The sequence below is a fragment of the Ctenopharyngodon idella genome, chromosome 2 (genome assembly GCF_019924925.1).
Source record: "Ctenopharyngodon idella isolate HZGC_01 chromosome 2, HZGC01, whole genome shotgun sequence".
NCBI classification, from domain to species: Eukaryota; Metazoa; Chordata; class Actinopteri; order Cypriniformes; family Xenocyprididae; genus Ctenopharyngodon; species Ctenopharyngodon idella.
This window is the reverse complement of record NC_067221.1, coordinates 36,900,026-36,915,218: the sequence shown is the minus strand read 5'-3', so window position 1 is coordinate 36,915,218 and position 15,193 is coordinate 36,900,026. Positions and strand designations below refer to the sequence as shown.

Sequence of the window (15,193 nt, the reverse complement as noted above, 5' to 3'; positions counted from 1 at the left end):
ATATTCTCTGAAGACTGGAGTAATGATGCTGAAAATTCAGATTTGCATCACAGGAATATGTTACATTTTAAAATATATTCAAATAGAAAACAGTTCTTTTTAAATTGAAATAATATTCCACAAAATTTCTGATTTTAAATACTGATCAAATATATGCGGTCTTGATAAGCTTAAAAGACCTCTTTCAAAAAAAAAAAATCAAACCAACCCCAAACTAGCACAAGTGAAATTTTTCCATTTTCTTAGGATTTAAATTCTTAAAACATTGATCCACTTTTCAAAATGAAGATCTGGGCTGTGTCTGAAATCGCCCCCTATACCATTAAATAGGGCACTATTTGAGGGGACAGCCATTTGTAGTGGTGTCCGAAACCATAGTGGACGATGTTGAGTGCACTCATTCAATCCCACAATGCACCGCAATAACGAATTTACAATTGATGCACGCTCAACGGCTAGAGAATACCCATATTGCACTGTGAGAGTCGTGCGCTGAATGAATTCCCGCGTCTCGCCAGGAGATGGCGCCCGCAGCTGAATCAATCATCCATTCATTTTCCAAACCGCGTTGGTCCAACATTATCATATAGGTATAAATTCCTTTTTAATTAATCATTAAATCGTTTAAAAGGTTTGAACATGCTAGTTCAACATAAATATTCATTACTACTGGAGCTGCTAGTTTGCTACATTTCAAAAGATTACTAAACAGCAGCACAAACTATGCGAAATCGGCAGCCCTTCCGGTGCACTGTGTCCGAATTCACTCACTCGTTTCATTCACTCCTTCAGGTGGACTATATTAGTGGAGTAATGTAGGGAATAGTGAATGAGGGTATAGGGGGCGATTTCGAACACAGCAATGGTCACTTTGTCGTTGTCAAACATTGTGTTCATAAATAATGTGATGAACTACACCTGTACTTACTCTGCTTGGACACTTCAAACATCTGCTAAAAATCATCATGAGCGCAGCTGATTAAAAGTAATTGAATAATGGCTTATCACTCTACCTGATTTTGATAGTTTATGATGTATGAATGTATGAATGCAGACTAAAGCACCTGAGTATGAAACCCTGTAGTAAGAACTGTACATGAAGGTGGACTTTAATCACAGACTTTGATCTGCACAGGTTGTCTTAGGATTTATACAAACTCTTTAACACAGAGAGACTACTAACAACACGATACAACATACATCTGATGATCTGAGAGAAGACAGTGGTGCGTGTCGCTTTTCATGCTCATTTGGCCCAGTAGTAAGATGAACATGTATTTTGATGTTTGGTGATGTGAGAGCATCATATGCATCATACAGTGAGCATTATGAATCATTTACCAGCACAGGAAATTAAGGATTTTAATCCGTTTCATCCTGTCACAGCAACTGCTGGGAGAAACATACTCATGGAGAAATGATGACGCAGGTGGATGCCGTTTATTATCAATTTAAGAGGCAACAACACTGTTTTATGTGCAGCTTGTTAGTTATGTTGTGCTAATTTCATTTTTACATAACTAAAGTGTATCTGGAGGTTGTCACATATTGCGTCACCACACGGGATGTTTTCTGCATGACAATGACTGACAAGGCCAAAAGCCCACTTTATTATTTATGAGCATTTTACCTTTATGCGATAGTGCAGGGGAAAGTTTTGGCAGAGACAAAGGAAAGGGACGGGAAATGACGCAGGTTGCATACTTTGTGAGCACCATTTATGTTCAAGTTTTCTCATCCAGATGGGTTTTAAATAGGTATGTTGTGGCCAGAGTTAAGGCTAAATATAAAATCAAAACAGACCCCATTAACTTTTAAATGTTCCTGGTTTTATTCATTGATGCATGTTATTCTCAAGACAAAAATGTTTGTTTACAGAATCTTTGATCAAAATGTTATAACTTATTCCACCCCTGTGCAGAGTTTATACAGACAGACATCAGTCACGGAGCACCACAAACAGCAGCCACCTTTTACAGTTCCTACCGAGCTTAAGCCCAAAGTTTACTTCAGTTTTTCCAAGTACACGAGGGTCAGCGTACAGTGCGCGTGACGTGAATTTCATCATCAGAAGAGTACGCACACCACCGGATTTTTGTTACTGTGCATACTTGTTTGCTCAGGTCGCACATGTGCATTTAATTATTTTTGCAGTAATTAGTTTATCCACAAGGTGGCAACCGTGCCCTGGGACCATCAATTCACAAGGTAGTCATAGAAAAACTGCATAAACAGAACAGACCGGAACACGTGCTAGGTACAGCTACAGTGGAGGCCTATATAGACAAGAGATTGTGCAAAGAGGTTAGAAAGTACCCTCATTTGTACAACTCTGGTGTAGCATGAAAGAATACAAAGATGTTTACATAGGTTGTAACTCGTGGCAAGAGATTGCTCAAAACTGCGCAAGCGTCAATCACCTGTGTATGCGTATGAGTCAAATGAAGTATACTTTGAAAGGCTTTGCGTTCGACTGTGCGCGTACACTAAAAAAACGAAATATACCCAAGACTTATGCTGCGTTCACGCCATAACTACCGTAATTAAGAGATGGCAACCCGTGACGTTCTAACCGGAGCTGTTCAGAATTATGTGTATCCATGTCAACAGTATCAACACCAAAATGAATCTGCAGCAGTCAGGTACAACCTCTGTGAGTTGTTTACATTGATTATTATTGTAATGTTATGTGCTTTGAGACATGAGGTGGTTTAACGCCGTCTCTTGTGACACTTTACCAAGAGCAACTGTGTGTGTGCACGTCCATGTGTTTTGGAGGAGGCGTGGCCTTTGGATGGCGATTTGAAGGGAGGGTGGGATCTTATGCTTTCAATGCTATCAGGCTAATGTTAGCATTTCCCAGATCACCTACTGCACCTTTAATGGAGACTGCTTTTCACAGTCCAATCAGTTGTGGATGGATAAAATCATACCTCAACCTACTTTTGTTTCATGTTAACTAGGGATGCACCGATGTATTGACTGCCAATATTTATCGGCCGATTTTTGCTCAATTTACAACCATCGGCATATCGGCTGTAGCAGGAAAAAGGCCGATATAACAAACCAATGGTTTATTAATTAATTGCGTGAAGGCACTGAGCTGTATAATGACTGTTGTGTAATCCTAGCTCTGCTGTCTGCACTTTAATGCTAATCAAATAACAAAAGATCGCACACTATTCTCGACTACTTTTGTAACTTTCATAAGTGTAGCGGACCCCATCCGAATGATGACCAAAACTTTACTGATGTTTTAATACATTTATTGCATCCGTTTTCACTCCAATAAAATCACCACAAAAGCTAAACATTACAGAGCACAAGAAGTGCGCATTAAACTCTCTCTCTCTCCACTGCATTATCATCAACATACAACGAATTACGCTTATTACAACTACCAGTAACAAATACATACAGATCTTATGCCTTTTTGGGGAATGCTTAATAAATGGACAAACTTTAAATCTGCAAAATAACTCTTAAGAACTGCATGCACTCATTGTCAGTCCGTAGACTAGAACACCCGTCAAAATAAGAGTCCCGCCTTAGTAAAGGAGATAGTGCAGATCTCATACATATTTAAACTTACAAAAAATATTAAAATGTATACAAAAACAAATTAGAAGATTAATCACAATAAAGTCTGTTACAATAAATTTATTTGATGATGCAACAACAAACCTGCTAGTATATTTTAAATGCAGGTGTTTTTGAACTTTGCTTATTTAAAACATGATCAAAATACTATCTATTTTGATGACAAAATTTCAAATAAGAGAGGAAGTGACAAATATCGGTATCGGCCAATAATTGTTTGTTAAAATCGGTATTGGCCCCAAAAAAATCATATCGGTGCATCCCTAATGTTAATTCAATGAAGCCTACTGTATCACATTTCTAAAGCCTCTAAATTATCAGCATAATCAAAACTTTGCTGATAAACCTGCTGTACGCAATCAACTACATGCCTTCTGCTGTCTGATTTATAGTTCATACTTTTTTAGCAAGTGAAAGGCCTTTTATTAAACACTATTTTGTCCCCCTTCAGGTCATGATACGCATCTTTATGCTGTTAAATCTCCGCCGATTATTATCAAGTAAACGTAAGAAACTTTTATATTGTTAGTAATTTTTCAAGATGAACACTCACTGGGCTGAAGCAACTTAGGTTTACTTGAAATGTATGAAATATGATCAGGCTTTTGAGGAATGTTTATTTGTACATCTTTCAGTCATCATTATATTGCATTGCATTTTATGTTTTACCCCCTACAAAAAAAAAAAAAAAAAAAAAAAAAAACTACAGAGCTTTGATTATAAAACTAAGAATTTAAATATTATTGGCAGGGCTTGACATTAATTTTTTTTTTTTTTTTTTTTGCTCACCAGCCACTGTGGCTAGTGGTTTTCCAAAGTTACAAGCCACTCAGCATTTTCACTGGCCACAGTTTTGACATTGATACCATGGGGAAAATCTGCCATATAGATATTTTTAATATTATCTCATAATTCGGCAGCAGGTTTATTAGGCTGCTGTCACTTTAAGACCTGATGCACAGATCCATTATACTGTTACAAATGCGTTTTCTTTCTCAACTGTTTATGTTCACTTAAAACATAACTGAATGTGTTTACGTGAATACTTGCCAAGACCGGCATTTTGACATTATTTTGTGTGTATTTGACTGTGTATTTGATGCGCAATAAGCAGCAAAAAGAACACAATTTAGTACTGTGAGGCGGTTTTATGTGCACGCACTTTGGGTGTGAGCACAAAATCTGTGGGAATGAGTAAAATTATGTGCAAGAGAGCAAGAAAGCACAGCTGGTATCGTTTATCTGTTCTGCTGAAAACGAGTATTGGAAGCGTTTCAGATAATTCAGTATCGTTATGTATTGAAAAATGTATATTTTTTGACAACACTACTTAGTTTATTATTTCAGATGACTTTTTAAAAGACTACAATTGAAAAATGTATATATTATATATAAAATTCAACCTGCCAAAGTGGCTAGTAGGAGTGACTGTGTTACACGTCACAGCTGAAATCCACCCGCATTTGGCGGGTGTTAATGTCAACATTTTATGCAAGTAGTAGTCTGCTATACTGTACTGTTGAGATCCCACTGATTTACATTACAAGCTATCAGCATTTCATCTCTCTAGCCATATAAATAACAACATCTGCACCAAATTGCATATTTTGCGCGTCTGAATTAAACTGAGGTGTTTTTTCCTCCTCGAGTATGAGCTCCATATTGTCATATTTCATACTTCATGAGCCATAAAAGCCTGATGTATCAAATATGGTACTCAATAAAAAAAAAAAATTAGATTTTCTTTTTAGATTTTGTCTAAAGTTTCAATAAACTGTTCCATTTCAAAAAATTAGATTTTTATGATTATTATTTCATATGTCACGGTTTTACAGCAATAAATATCCTATTTTTACGAATATATCAGGTTTGTATGTTGAGTTTAGACTTAATTTAGATTCTGTGCGATCATTCTGTAGTTAGTTGTTACCGAAAAAGCTTCAGGTTTCATATCATGGTTATCCGTTCCACGTTTTAGAGTCTCAGTTATCTGACATGTATAATATCTAACATGTTTAAATTCTCACTCTGAGGGTTTGACAGTCATCGCCAGAGTCTCCAACCGGCCCATGAACACTTTGACTTCCTGTCGAGAGCTGTGAGTCCACGCGAGGGGCAAGTGGGCCGAAACCGGCTGTCGATCTGAAACAAACAACCTGTTATGAGGTTTTCTCATAGCTCTATTGGACAAATCTAGATACATGAAAACAAATGTGACCATTTTTAACCAACATGCACACCTTGGAAGAAAAGGCCGCTAGGAAAAGCAGTGGAGGCGCGTGACACTGCGAGCCAGATGACCGTGTCGGCTCCCTGCTCCGCCATACGCAGACGATCACGCATCATCTGATGGAATTGAGGCATCGCCGTGGCAACCGCTGAGCACAACCAGAGCCAGAGATTACAAGTAATGAGCTTGACAGGCAAACTTGTTAAAAAAAAAAAAGATGTTATGTAATGGATTTGTTAACTAAAATGTTAATTAGGCAGCATATATACACTATGAATTATATTAGCATAATTAACAGCCAGCGTTCCTGAATTGGGGATTATGCAATGTAACTTATTTTTATGTACATTTTATTTTTTTATATTTTTATTTTAGATTTAATTAAAATAAAATGTATTTTTTTATGTTACGATGTATCAGCTGATTATTTTCACTATTGGCCATAGGCCGATTGTTTAAAAACAGACGATGATCAGGGCCAATTATATCCTGTCAATCAACAGGGGGCGGAAAAACGTGTTCTGTTAAAGGGTTAGTTCACCTAAAAATGAAAATAATGTAATTTATTACTCACCCTCATGGCGTTCCACACCCATAAGACCTTCGTTAATCTTCGGAACACAAATTAAGATATTTTTGTTGAAATCCGATGGCTCAGTGAGGCCTCCATAGCCAGCAATGACATTTCCTCTCTCAAGATCCATTAATGTACTAAAAACATATTTAAATCAGTTCATGTGAGTACAGTGGTTCAATATTAATATTATAAAGCGACGAGAATATTTTTGGTGCACCAAAAAAAAAACAAAATAACGACTTATATAGTGATGGCTGATTTCAAAACACTGCGTCAGGAAGCTTCGGAGCGTTATGAATCAGCGTGTCGAATCAGTGGTTCGGAGCGCCAAAGTCACGTGATTTCAGCAGTTTGGCGGTTTGACACACAATCCGAATCATGATTCGATACACTGATTCATAACGCTCCGAAGCTTCCTGAAGCAGTGTTTTGAAATCGGCCATCACTATATAAGTCGTTATTTTGTTTTTTTGGCGCACCAAAAATATTCTCGTCGCTTTATAATATTAATATTGAACCACTGTACTCACATGAACTGATTTAAATATGTTTTTAGTACATTAACGGATCTTGAGAGAGGAAATGTCATTGCTGGCTATGGAGGCCTCACTGAGCCATCAGATTTCAACAAAAATATCTTATTTTTTGTTCCGAAGCTTAACGAAGGTCTTAAGGGTGTGGAACGCCATGAGGGTGAGTAATAAATGACATTATTTTTATTTTTGGGTGAAATACCAGTTGAATATAATATCTCTGTTGTTAATTTTAGCTCTAATATTATACTAGGCTAATGTACCAAATGAGAGGGTTCCCTCCCTGTATAGCTTTCAGCATTGTTTGGGAGAGATTTTTTTTTCCTTAAGAAAATAAAATTATCGGTATTGGCAGATATTATTCTGAATAATCGGTATCAGCAGAGAAATTTAGTAGCAGTGCGTCTCTAGATGAAATTAACATTAACTGAGATTAATAAATGCTTTACAAGATATTTCATTATTAGTTCATGTTAACTAACGTAGTTAACTAATGTTAACTAGTGGAACCTTATTGTAAAGTGTTACCTAAAAATTAAATATGTTAAATATATATATATATATATATATATAGTGTATATATATATATATATATATATATATTTATCTTCCCTACAACACTGAACACATGTGGAGTTGCTCTTTTACAGCTGAGAGGCTACAAATTAATACATGGGAACAAAAATTTCAACTTAAAAAGTGTAAGTAAACAAAATCATCATGCCAAATTAGCATAACCATGGTGCCAAATGAAATTAGCTCATTAAAACAAGCATATTTTGCTTGTTGATTTATGAAATGAACAATACCTGGTGTGTCGGCCCACCCAGGGTGCATCACAGAGAAATGAATTTTGGGATTTGCTTTTGCCCAGACCTCTGTCATCACTACCTGCTGCCTCTGTGGACACACACACACACACAGAGAGAGAGAGAGAGAGACAGTCTGAGGTGCACATAATGAGTGTTTAGTAAAAGGTCATCATCATTACTGCATCAGATATTGTTTAATGGAGACGCCACTGCTGGCACTCTGTGTCACCTGTTGCTTGGCAACAGCTGAGAGAAAGGTAACCCTGCTCGTCTCAGTTTAATAGAAACTGTTCATGACTTTTAGTCCCTTTTCATGAATAAAATGATTTAATCAATAATCTTTTTCACATGTTATCCTTGTAAATTAATTTCATAAGAAATTGTCTGCCAACACTTGACTGAAAAAAGTCCCATGGTTCAGTCTCAGATGGTAATACTTTGATATATTCCATTGTACTGTTTGATTACCATATTTATATACCACAACACTTCAAAAAACATAGTATTACCACCCTGGTAGTGGCCAAAAAACATGGTATTACCATAGTTTTGAATGTTGTATTTTTGTGGTATTACCATGGCACTTTTCTGTAAGGTAAGAACTAAAATAAAATAAAGATTAAAAGCTTACATTGATCATTTTTACATTATTTATTTAAAAGTTTATAGGTTTAAAATTTCAATTTTTAACTAGGTTTTACAGTTTTGAAAAAGAAAATCTCAGTGGTGTTTGCTTGTGCAAAACATTTATGGGTTGTTGCCAGGGTGTTGCTAACCCTAAAGTCTGCTAAATTAATAAATGCAAATGTAAAGTATGAGCAATAAAAATAGCAACGATTCAGTAAAAAATAAAATAATTAAGAGGCAAAATTCTCTAAGTACCTTGTTCTGTGCATATACCATGGTACCATCAAACTGAGCTCTCTCTGTCTGCAGATCGACTGCGTTTAGTTTCTGTACCAGCATCCCTCCTGATGACACTGTGATCTACCAGAGACATTATCATCATCATGACACATTGAACTGCCAGACATGGATGAGAGAGAAACAGGAACTTATGTGGATCAGCACACATTACTCTTATGAAAATATAAACACATCTGTCATAGGTTGTCAAAATCACAACAGAGTGCAACAGTCTGGTTCCAGAAGTAAAAAATCCATTCATTTTCTCCAGAAGGAAATCGATTTTTAATGATAACTTTAAAGACAGCCTCACTGTGAGCTACGAGGTTGTTAATCGATAGTATTTGTAAGTTTGTAAGTAGTAAGTTTTAAAATATTCGTGTTTAACAGTGGAATTCGTGGAGAAAAACTACATTACCCATGATGCTGTACAGAAAATTCCACCAGTCAAAACAAGCAAAATGTGCCAAAAGATCTCAACTCCCATGAAGCACTGTGAATGATGTAATCGAGTCAATCTCTCTACGCTCTCAAAATATTTAATTATATATGCACATTTTGCAATAAACTTAAAATATATTGTTTATATACTGTATATAGTATATATACAGTATAAAAAGCATAGTTTTATATTTCTCCCTCTTTTTTAATTCGATAATGCTGTTCACAGTGCTTCATGGGATTGTAGTTCTTTCCCTCACTAAAGCCGTTAAGTACACAGTACAAAGTATCTTTGTATTTTTGTCAGATTTTCAAACACTCTTTTAATTCAAATCAAAGTTTGTACTGTTATGATTCACATTATAGCTGGTTGGCTTTAATATAATGCTTTAATGAAGACTTTTTTATATCCCTATGGGAAAAATGAATTGAAAAAATACTTCCGGAACCAATGCCGCTGAAAAGTGGGCGGGCATTGTTGCACTCTATAACTGTTTATGTCTTCACATATGCACTGTGAAAGAATGCAGTCACAGGCAGACTCATTTTTAAGATTAATGTTGTTTTTCACTTACAACTCGGGGGTCCCTGCTCTTCTCCAGCAATGGGATCAGACATTTAGTGAGAATATAAACACCTGCAGAGGACAAAAAATATCAATTTTTTTAAATATTACATGCAACATATATTCTATTTTAAAACAGAATATATATTCCACAAAAGAATACTATACACTACCATTCAAAATTTTGGGATCAGTAAGATTTTTTTTTTTTAAGAAAAAAAAAAAGATTTTATTCAGCAATAAATTTACACAGTAAAGACATTTTTAATGTTACATGCTGTTTTTTTCAACTTTCTAATCATCAAAGAATCCTGAAAAGAATTTTTTTTTTCACAATACAGCACAATATTTTCAACATTAATAATAATAAATGTTTCTTGAGCAGCAAATCAGCATATTAGAATGATTTCTGAAGGATCATGTGACCCTGAAGACTGGAGTAATGATGCTGAAAATTCAGCTTCGCATTTTAAAATCTTTTAAAATCTAAAACAGTTATTTTAAATTGTAACAATGTTTCACAATATTATGGTTTATTACAGAGCCCCGCACATGACATATGGGAAAGATATATATATGTATATCGCGGCCATGAATTAACAATTCATTCCCACGACTTACTAATACATCAGCACGTTTTACTAATTCATTCCCTCATTTTAAGTAAATTGTGTGCATGATATAATAATTTGTTCCCTCGATTTACTAAATTGTGGCTATGTTGTACTAATTAGTTCCCTTATTTTAGTTAAATCAAAACATTTATTTCAGCGCGGCCACGATTTACTAAAACGAGGCAACAAATTAAGAAATTGTGGGAACAAATTCTTAAAGGGTTAGTTCACCCAAAAATAAAATTTCTGTCATTTGTTACTCACACTCATGTCGTTCCACATCCATAAGACCTTCGTTCATCTTCGGAACACAGATTAAGATATTTTTGATGAAATCTGATGGCTCAGTGAGGCCTGCATTGACAGCAAGTTAATTTACACTTTCAATTCCCAGAAAGGTACTAAAAACATATTTAAAACAGTTCATGTGACTACAGTGGTTCAACCTTAATGTTATGAAGCGACGAGAATACTTTTTGTGCGCCAAAAAAACATCTAGTGATGGGTGATTTCAAAACACTGCTTAATGAAGCTTCAAAGCTTTACCAATCTTTTGTTTCGAATCAGTGGTTCGGAGCGTGTATCAAACTGCTAGTCATGTGAACCATTGAAATTTAGAAACACATGGTGTAATGAAGCCTCGTTTACTGAAATCACGCGACTTTGGCAGTTTGATACACGCTCTGAACCACTGATTCAAAACAAAAAATCCATAAAGCTTCAAAGCTTCATGAAGCAGTGTTTTGAAATCGCCCATCACTAGATATTGTTGAATAAAGTTGTTATTTTGTTTTTTTGGCGCACAAAAAGTATTCTTGTTGCTTCATAACATTAAGGTTGAACCACTGTAGTCAAATGAACTGTTTTAAATATGTCTTTAGTAGCTTTCTGGGCATCTGAAAGTGTTAATTATCTTGCTGTCAATGCAGGCCTCACTGAGTCATCATATTTTATAAAAAAATATCTTAATCTGTATAAAAATATCTTAATCAGGATATCTTTGGTCTAAAACATTACTAGTAACTAAAAAATAAGTACTAGTTCTAATTTTTCTTAAGTAAAGTATAATTAAATACTAGAAACTATTGGAATAAGTACTAGTTTCTAATAAACAACTAGTGTCTAGTGTCTCTAAAAAAGATACTAAGATACCTAAAGAATAAGCACTGGTAACTAAAAAATAAGTACTAGTACCAAATGAATAAGTATTAATACCGAATGGAATAGATACTAGTACCTAAAAAATGAGTAACATGAAAATACTAGTTCATTTTAAGGATTAAATGTTGAAACAGCTTGCCATATGAGTGCATGATTAGTAAATCTGGCCACGATTAACTAAAGTAAGAGAACAGATTCTTAATTTGTGGCCACGATATATATATACACACACATTTTTTTGCCCACATGTCATGTGTGGGGCTCCGTAGTTTTTACTGTATTTTTGATCAAATAAATACAGCCTTGGTCAGAATAAGAGACTTTCAAAAACATTTTAAAAAATTGATACGCAATGCAACACAGTGCATCGTGTCTTACCAAGAGTATTGGTCGCAAAGTTTTTCTCCAGTCCGTCAGAGTTAATTTCCCTCTGGTTCACCATACATCCGGCATTATTGATCTGATAGGGATTAGTGTGGGAGACAGAGGAGATGATATTTCTTCATCTGTCCTGCACCTGTAACCTTCAGCTGAATGCTGGTATTTTCTTTAATATACTGAGGTATGATGGGAATCTCCAAAAGGAGCTCTCTGACACTCATACCAAAACATTGAGAGACGAGTGCTCCTTCTTAAAGGCCTCAGCGAACTCCCACACCTTTCTCGTCTCAGCGAGGTCCAACACGTGGACGTAAACCTCCTACAGTAGATGCACATTACACAGTGCATGAAACAATACGAATCACTTAAAAACAATATAATATTATAAATAGTATCTCATATTTAAACACTGATCATTTTATTTGTTTCTTTTCATTCAAAGTTAAAAACTGATGCATCATCAGCAGTAATTAAAAGAATAGTTCATCCAAAAATGAAAATTCTGTCATCATTTACTCACCCTCATGTTGTTCCAAACCTGTATGAGTTTCTTTCTTCTGTTGAACACAAAAGAAGATATTTTGAAGATAGTTGTTAACCTGACAGCCATTGACTTCCATAGTATTTTTTTCCTACTATGGAAGTCAATGACTACCATCAACTGTCTGGTTAACAACATTCTTCAAAATATCTTCTTTTGTGTTCAACAGAAGAAAGAAACTTGAGGGTGTGTAAATAGTGATAAATGGTGACATTTTCATTTATGGGTGAACTATCCCTTTAATGACACTCACAGTATTTCCACTTGCTGAGATGATTTCTTCTCTGGCTCTCTCGGCTCGCTCTTTGTTTCTGCAAACAAGATGGACAGTGCCACCTTGGATAGTAGGAAAACAATACAGAATTAATGAATGAATCATATTTTTTCAATCATAAATCTTAAAGAGATGGCTTGTTGAAGAGAGGTCTGATTTTAATCAGACCTCTCTTCAACAAGCCATCTATGCATTCAGATTTATAATTAGTATATAATAAATTGGGACCGTAAGCAACCAACTAGTATTTCCATCTGAACACCCTAGCAACTGAATTACAACACGCCAACACACTCAGAGTCAGAACAATTACAAATGCAGAAATGCATAACACTTTTTAGCAACCATACAACACCTATATTATTATAACAATGAGTTTTTCATGGGAAGCACCACTCACATATACTTCCAAAAATGTAAAAATCTAGTTGTTCTTATTTTCTTTCTCAAACATGACAGAAAACCACAGAGGAGTACAAATGGCTCAACATGGCAATGGGTAAACTATGCAAAGAAGATTTCTTAACAGTGTACTGTACACAATTTGTTTTTCCAACTGGGCTAAAATGCTTAAACCCAGACCTCATGAAGTCTTAAAAAATAAATATATTTATATTTTATTATATATTTTATATTGTATTTATAGATTTTATTATACTTTTTTGTGTCATGGTTTTCACAAAAATATTAAAGGGTTAGTTCACCCAAAAATGAAATTTCTGTCATTAAGTACTCACACTCATGTCGTCCCAGCAGTGCAGGCTTCCGTGTTTACATACGAACGCCGGCTCAGTATTGGCCGACGCTGTACACATGAGCAGCACGACGCATGCGTGTGATGCTGACACAGGAGCCGGCCAATGAGTCGGTGTTCTGATGTAGAACCTGGAAGCGCTGAACTGCGTTCATTACATCACCTGCGTATGACAACAGTTCAAATTGTTGAATAAAGTATTTTTTTTGTTTTGTTTTTGCGCACAAAAAGTTTTCTCGTCGCTTCATAACATTAAGGGTTGAACCACTGTAGTCACGTTATGTCTTTACTACCTATGTGTGGTTCAGAAACCTTCGGATTTCATCAAAAATATCTTCATTTGTTTTCCGAAGATGAATGAAGGTCTTACCGGTTTGGGACGACATGAGGGTGAGTAATTAGTGAAAGAAATTTCATTTTTGGGTGAACTAACCCTTTAAGCAGCACAACTGTTTTCAATGTTCATAATAAGAAAGGTTTATATATATATATATATATATATATTTATATATATACCTTAGTACCTTAGAGTAACATGTATGTACCATGGTATATGACGACGCTTAATCATGAATGTGTGAAAAAAATGTGTTTATGTAACTGTAAAATGAACCTTTTTTTGCTATGACCATGGCCGTCGCCTTCCCTATTCCGCTGTTGGCTCCAGTGATCATGAAGGAACGCCCCACCATAGACACATCCAGGTCCTTTTCTACAAAGCTCTTAGACGCATTCTCAAATCCAGACCTGCCGGTGACATCAAACAAATGAAGCAAATCAGAAACATGACCAACATTAAACCTTAATAGCTGTGCTGTTATCTCTAAAAGTGTGTTTTCAACACAATTCTTGAATTGTTACGTGACCTCTGGTCATCTCAGACAGTGCTCCTAAGATCAGGGGCCAAAGGAGCTTCTGTGTGGGATGACAGGGCATTTGAGAGAGAACGGCAGGAGTCTCAATAGGGCTCATTGTGATGCAATGATGACTGACCTTAAACTGAGGGCTTGGATGAATGCATGTCAGAGGAGATGACTTGGGGAACTACAAAAACAACATTTGTGCAAAGCAACCACTCTAAAACATTTGGCTTGCCAGGACACAGTTTAAGGCTGTTTTGTGGCATTAACTAAATGTAAGCTCAGGCCAGAATAATTTGTGTAAAATAATGAAATGTGAATATCAATTAAACCATCTCATTCCGATTATAACATACAAAAAAAAAAAAAAAACATTGCAACAAACTTTCAGACACTCAAAAGTTATTAGCAACAAAAGCAACCCAGTGACCACAACAATGCAATAAACTGAAGAATTCAAAAAACTTTACCTTGTATACTCCCTCATTCCTTTGATAAACCACACTATATTCCTGTAGAGAGACATTTGTTGCACTGTTGTTTCCTCTCAACTGGACTAAAGTGATATGACAGCTGACAGATTCATGTGACTACTGTAGTTCCAGAGGGCTCCCTCTAGTGTCAGGTGATAGATAATCAATTACACACCAACAGGGTCGTGCAAATCAAGTGTTCATCTATCAAAACCTTAGGCCTATAAATTGCGTTTTGCATTATTTATTCTTTTATGCACAAAATTTACATTTAAAATGACCAAAAAATAACCCTCCAAGACCCATCTTGCAAATATTTTGGAACAAATGTAAGTATTTGACCTGTACGTTTGTTTTTCATTCCCAACATTTTTAGTAATTTCAAAATAATTATTTCCCCCAACAATGTAATTTGTCACCCTACATAAATCCGTTTTTTCTAAGTGCTTTTTAAAGTCTGACCTTCTTAAA

At 35.5% G+C, this 15,193-nt stretch overlaps 1 protein-coding gene across 1 annotated transcript; it reads right to left on the bottom strand.

The window, feature by feature from the left end:
• Nucleotides 1-1,807: 1,807 nt before the first annotated feature.
• On the bottom strand, nucleotides 1,808-14,839 carry dhrs12lb (dehydrogenase/reductase (SDR family) member 12-like b). Its single transcript, XM_051872498.1, has 10 exons — nucleotides 14,720-14,839; nucleotides 14,003-14,136; nucleotides 12,615-12,697; nucleotides 12,044-12,139; nucleotides 11,818-11,899; nucleotides 9,675-9,736; nucleotides 8,635-8,739; nucleotides 7,750-7,840; nucleotides 5,841-5,978; nucleotides 1,808-5,742 (listed from the first exon to the last, which is right to left on the bottom strand). The coding sequence occupies exons 1-10, from the start codon at nucleotides 14,773-14,775 to the stop codon at nucleotides 5,624-5,626; spliced, it is 966 nt and encodes a 321-aa protein (XP_051728458.1). The 5' UTR covers nucleotides 14,776-14,839; the 3' UTR covers nucleotides 1,808-5,623.
• Nucleotides 14,840-15,193: the final 354 nt, after the last annotated feature.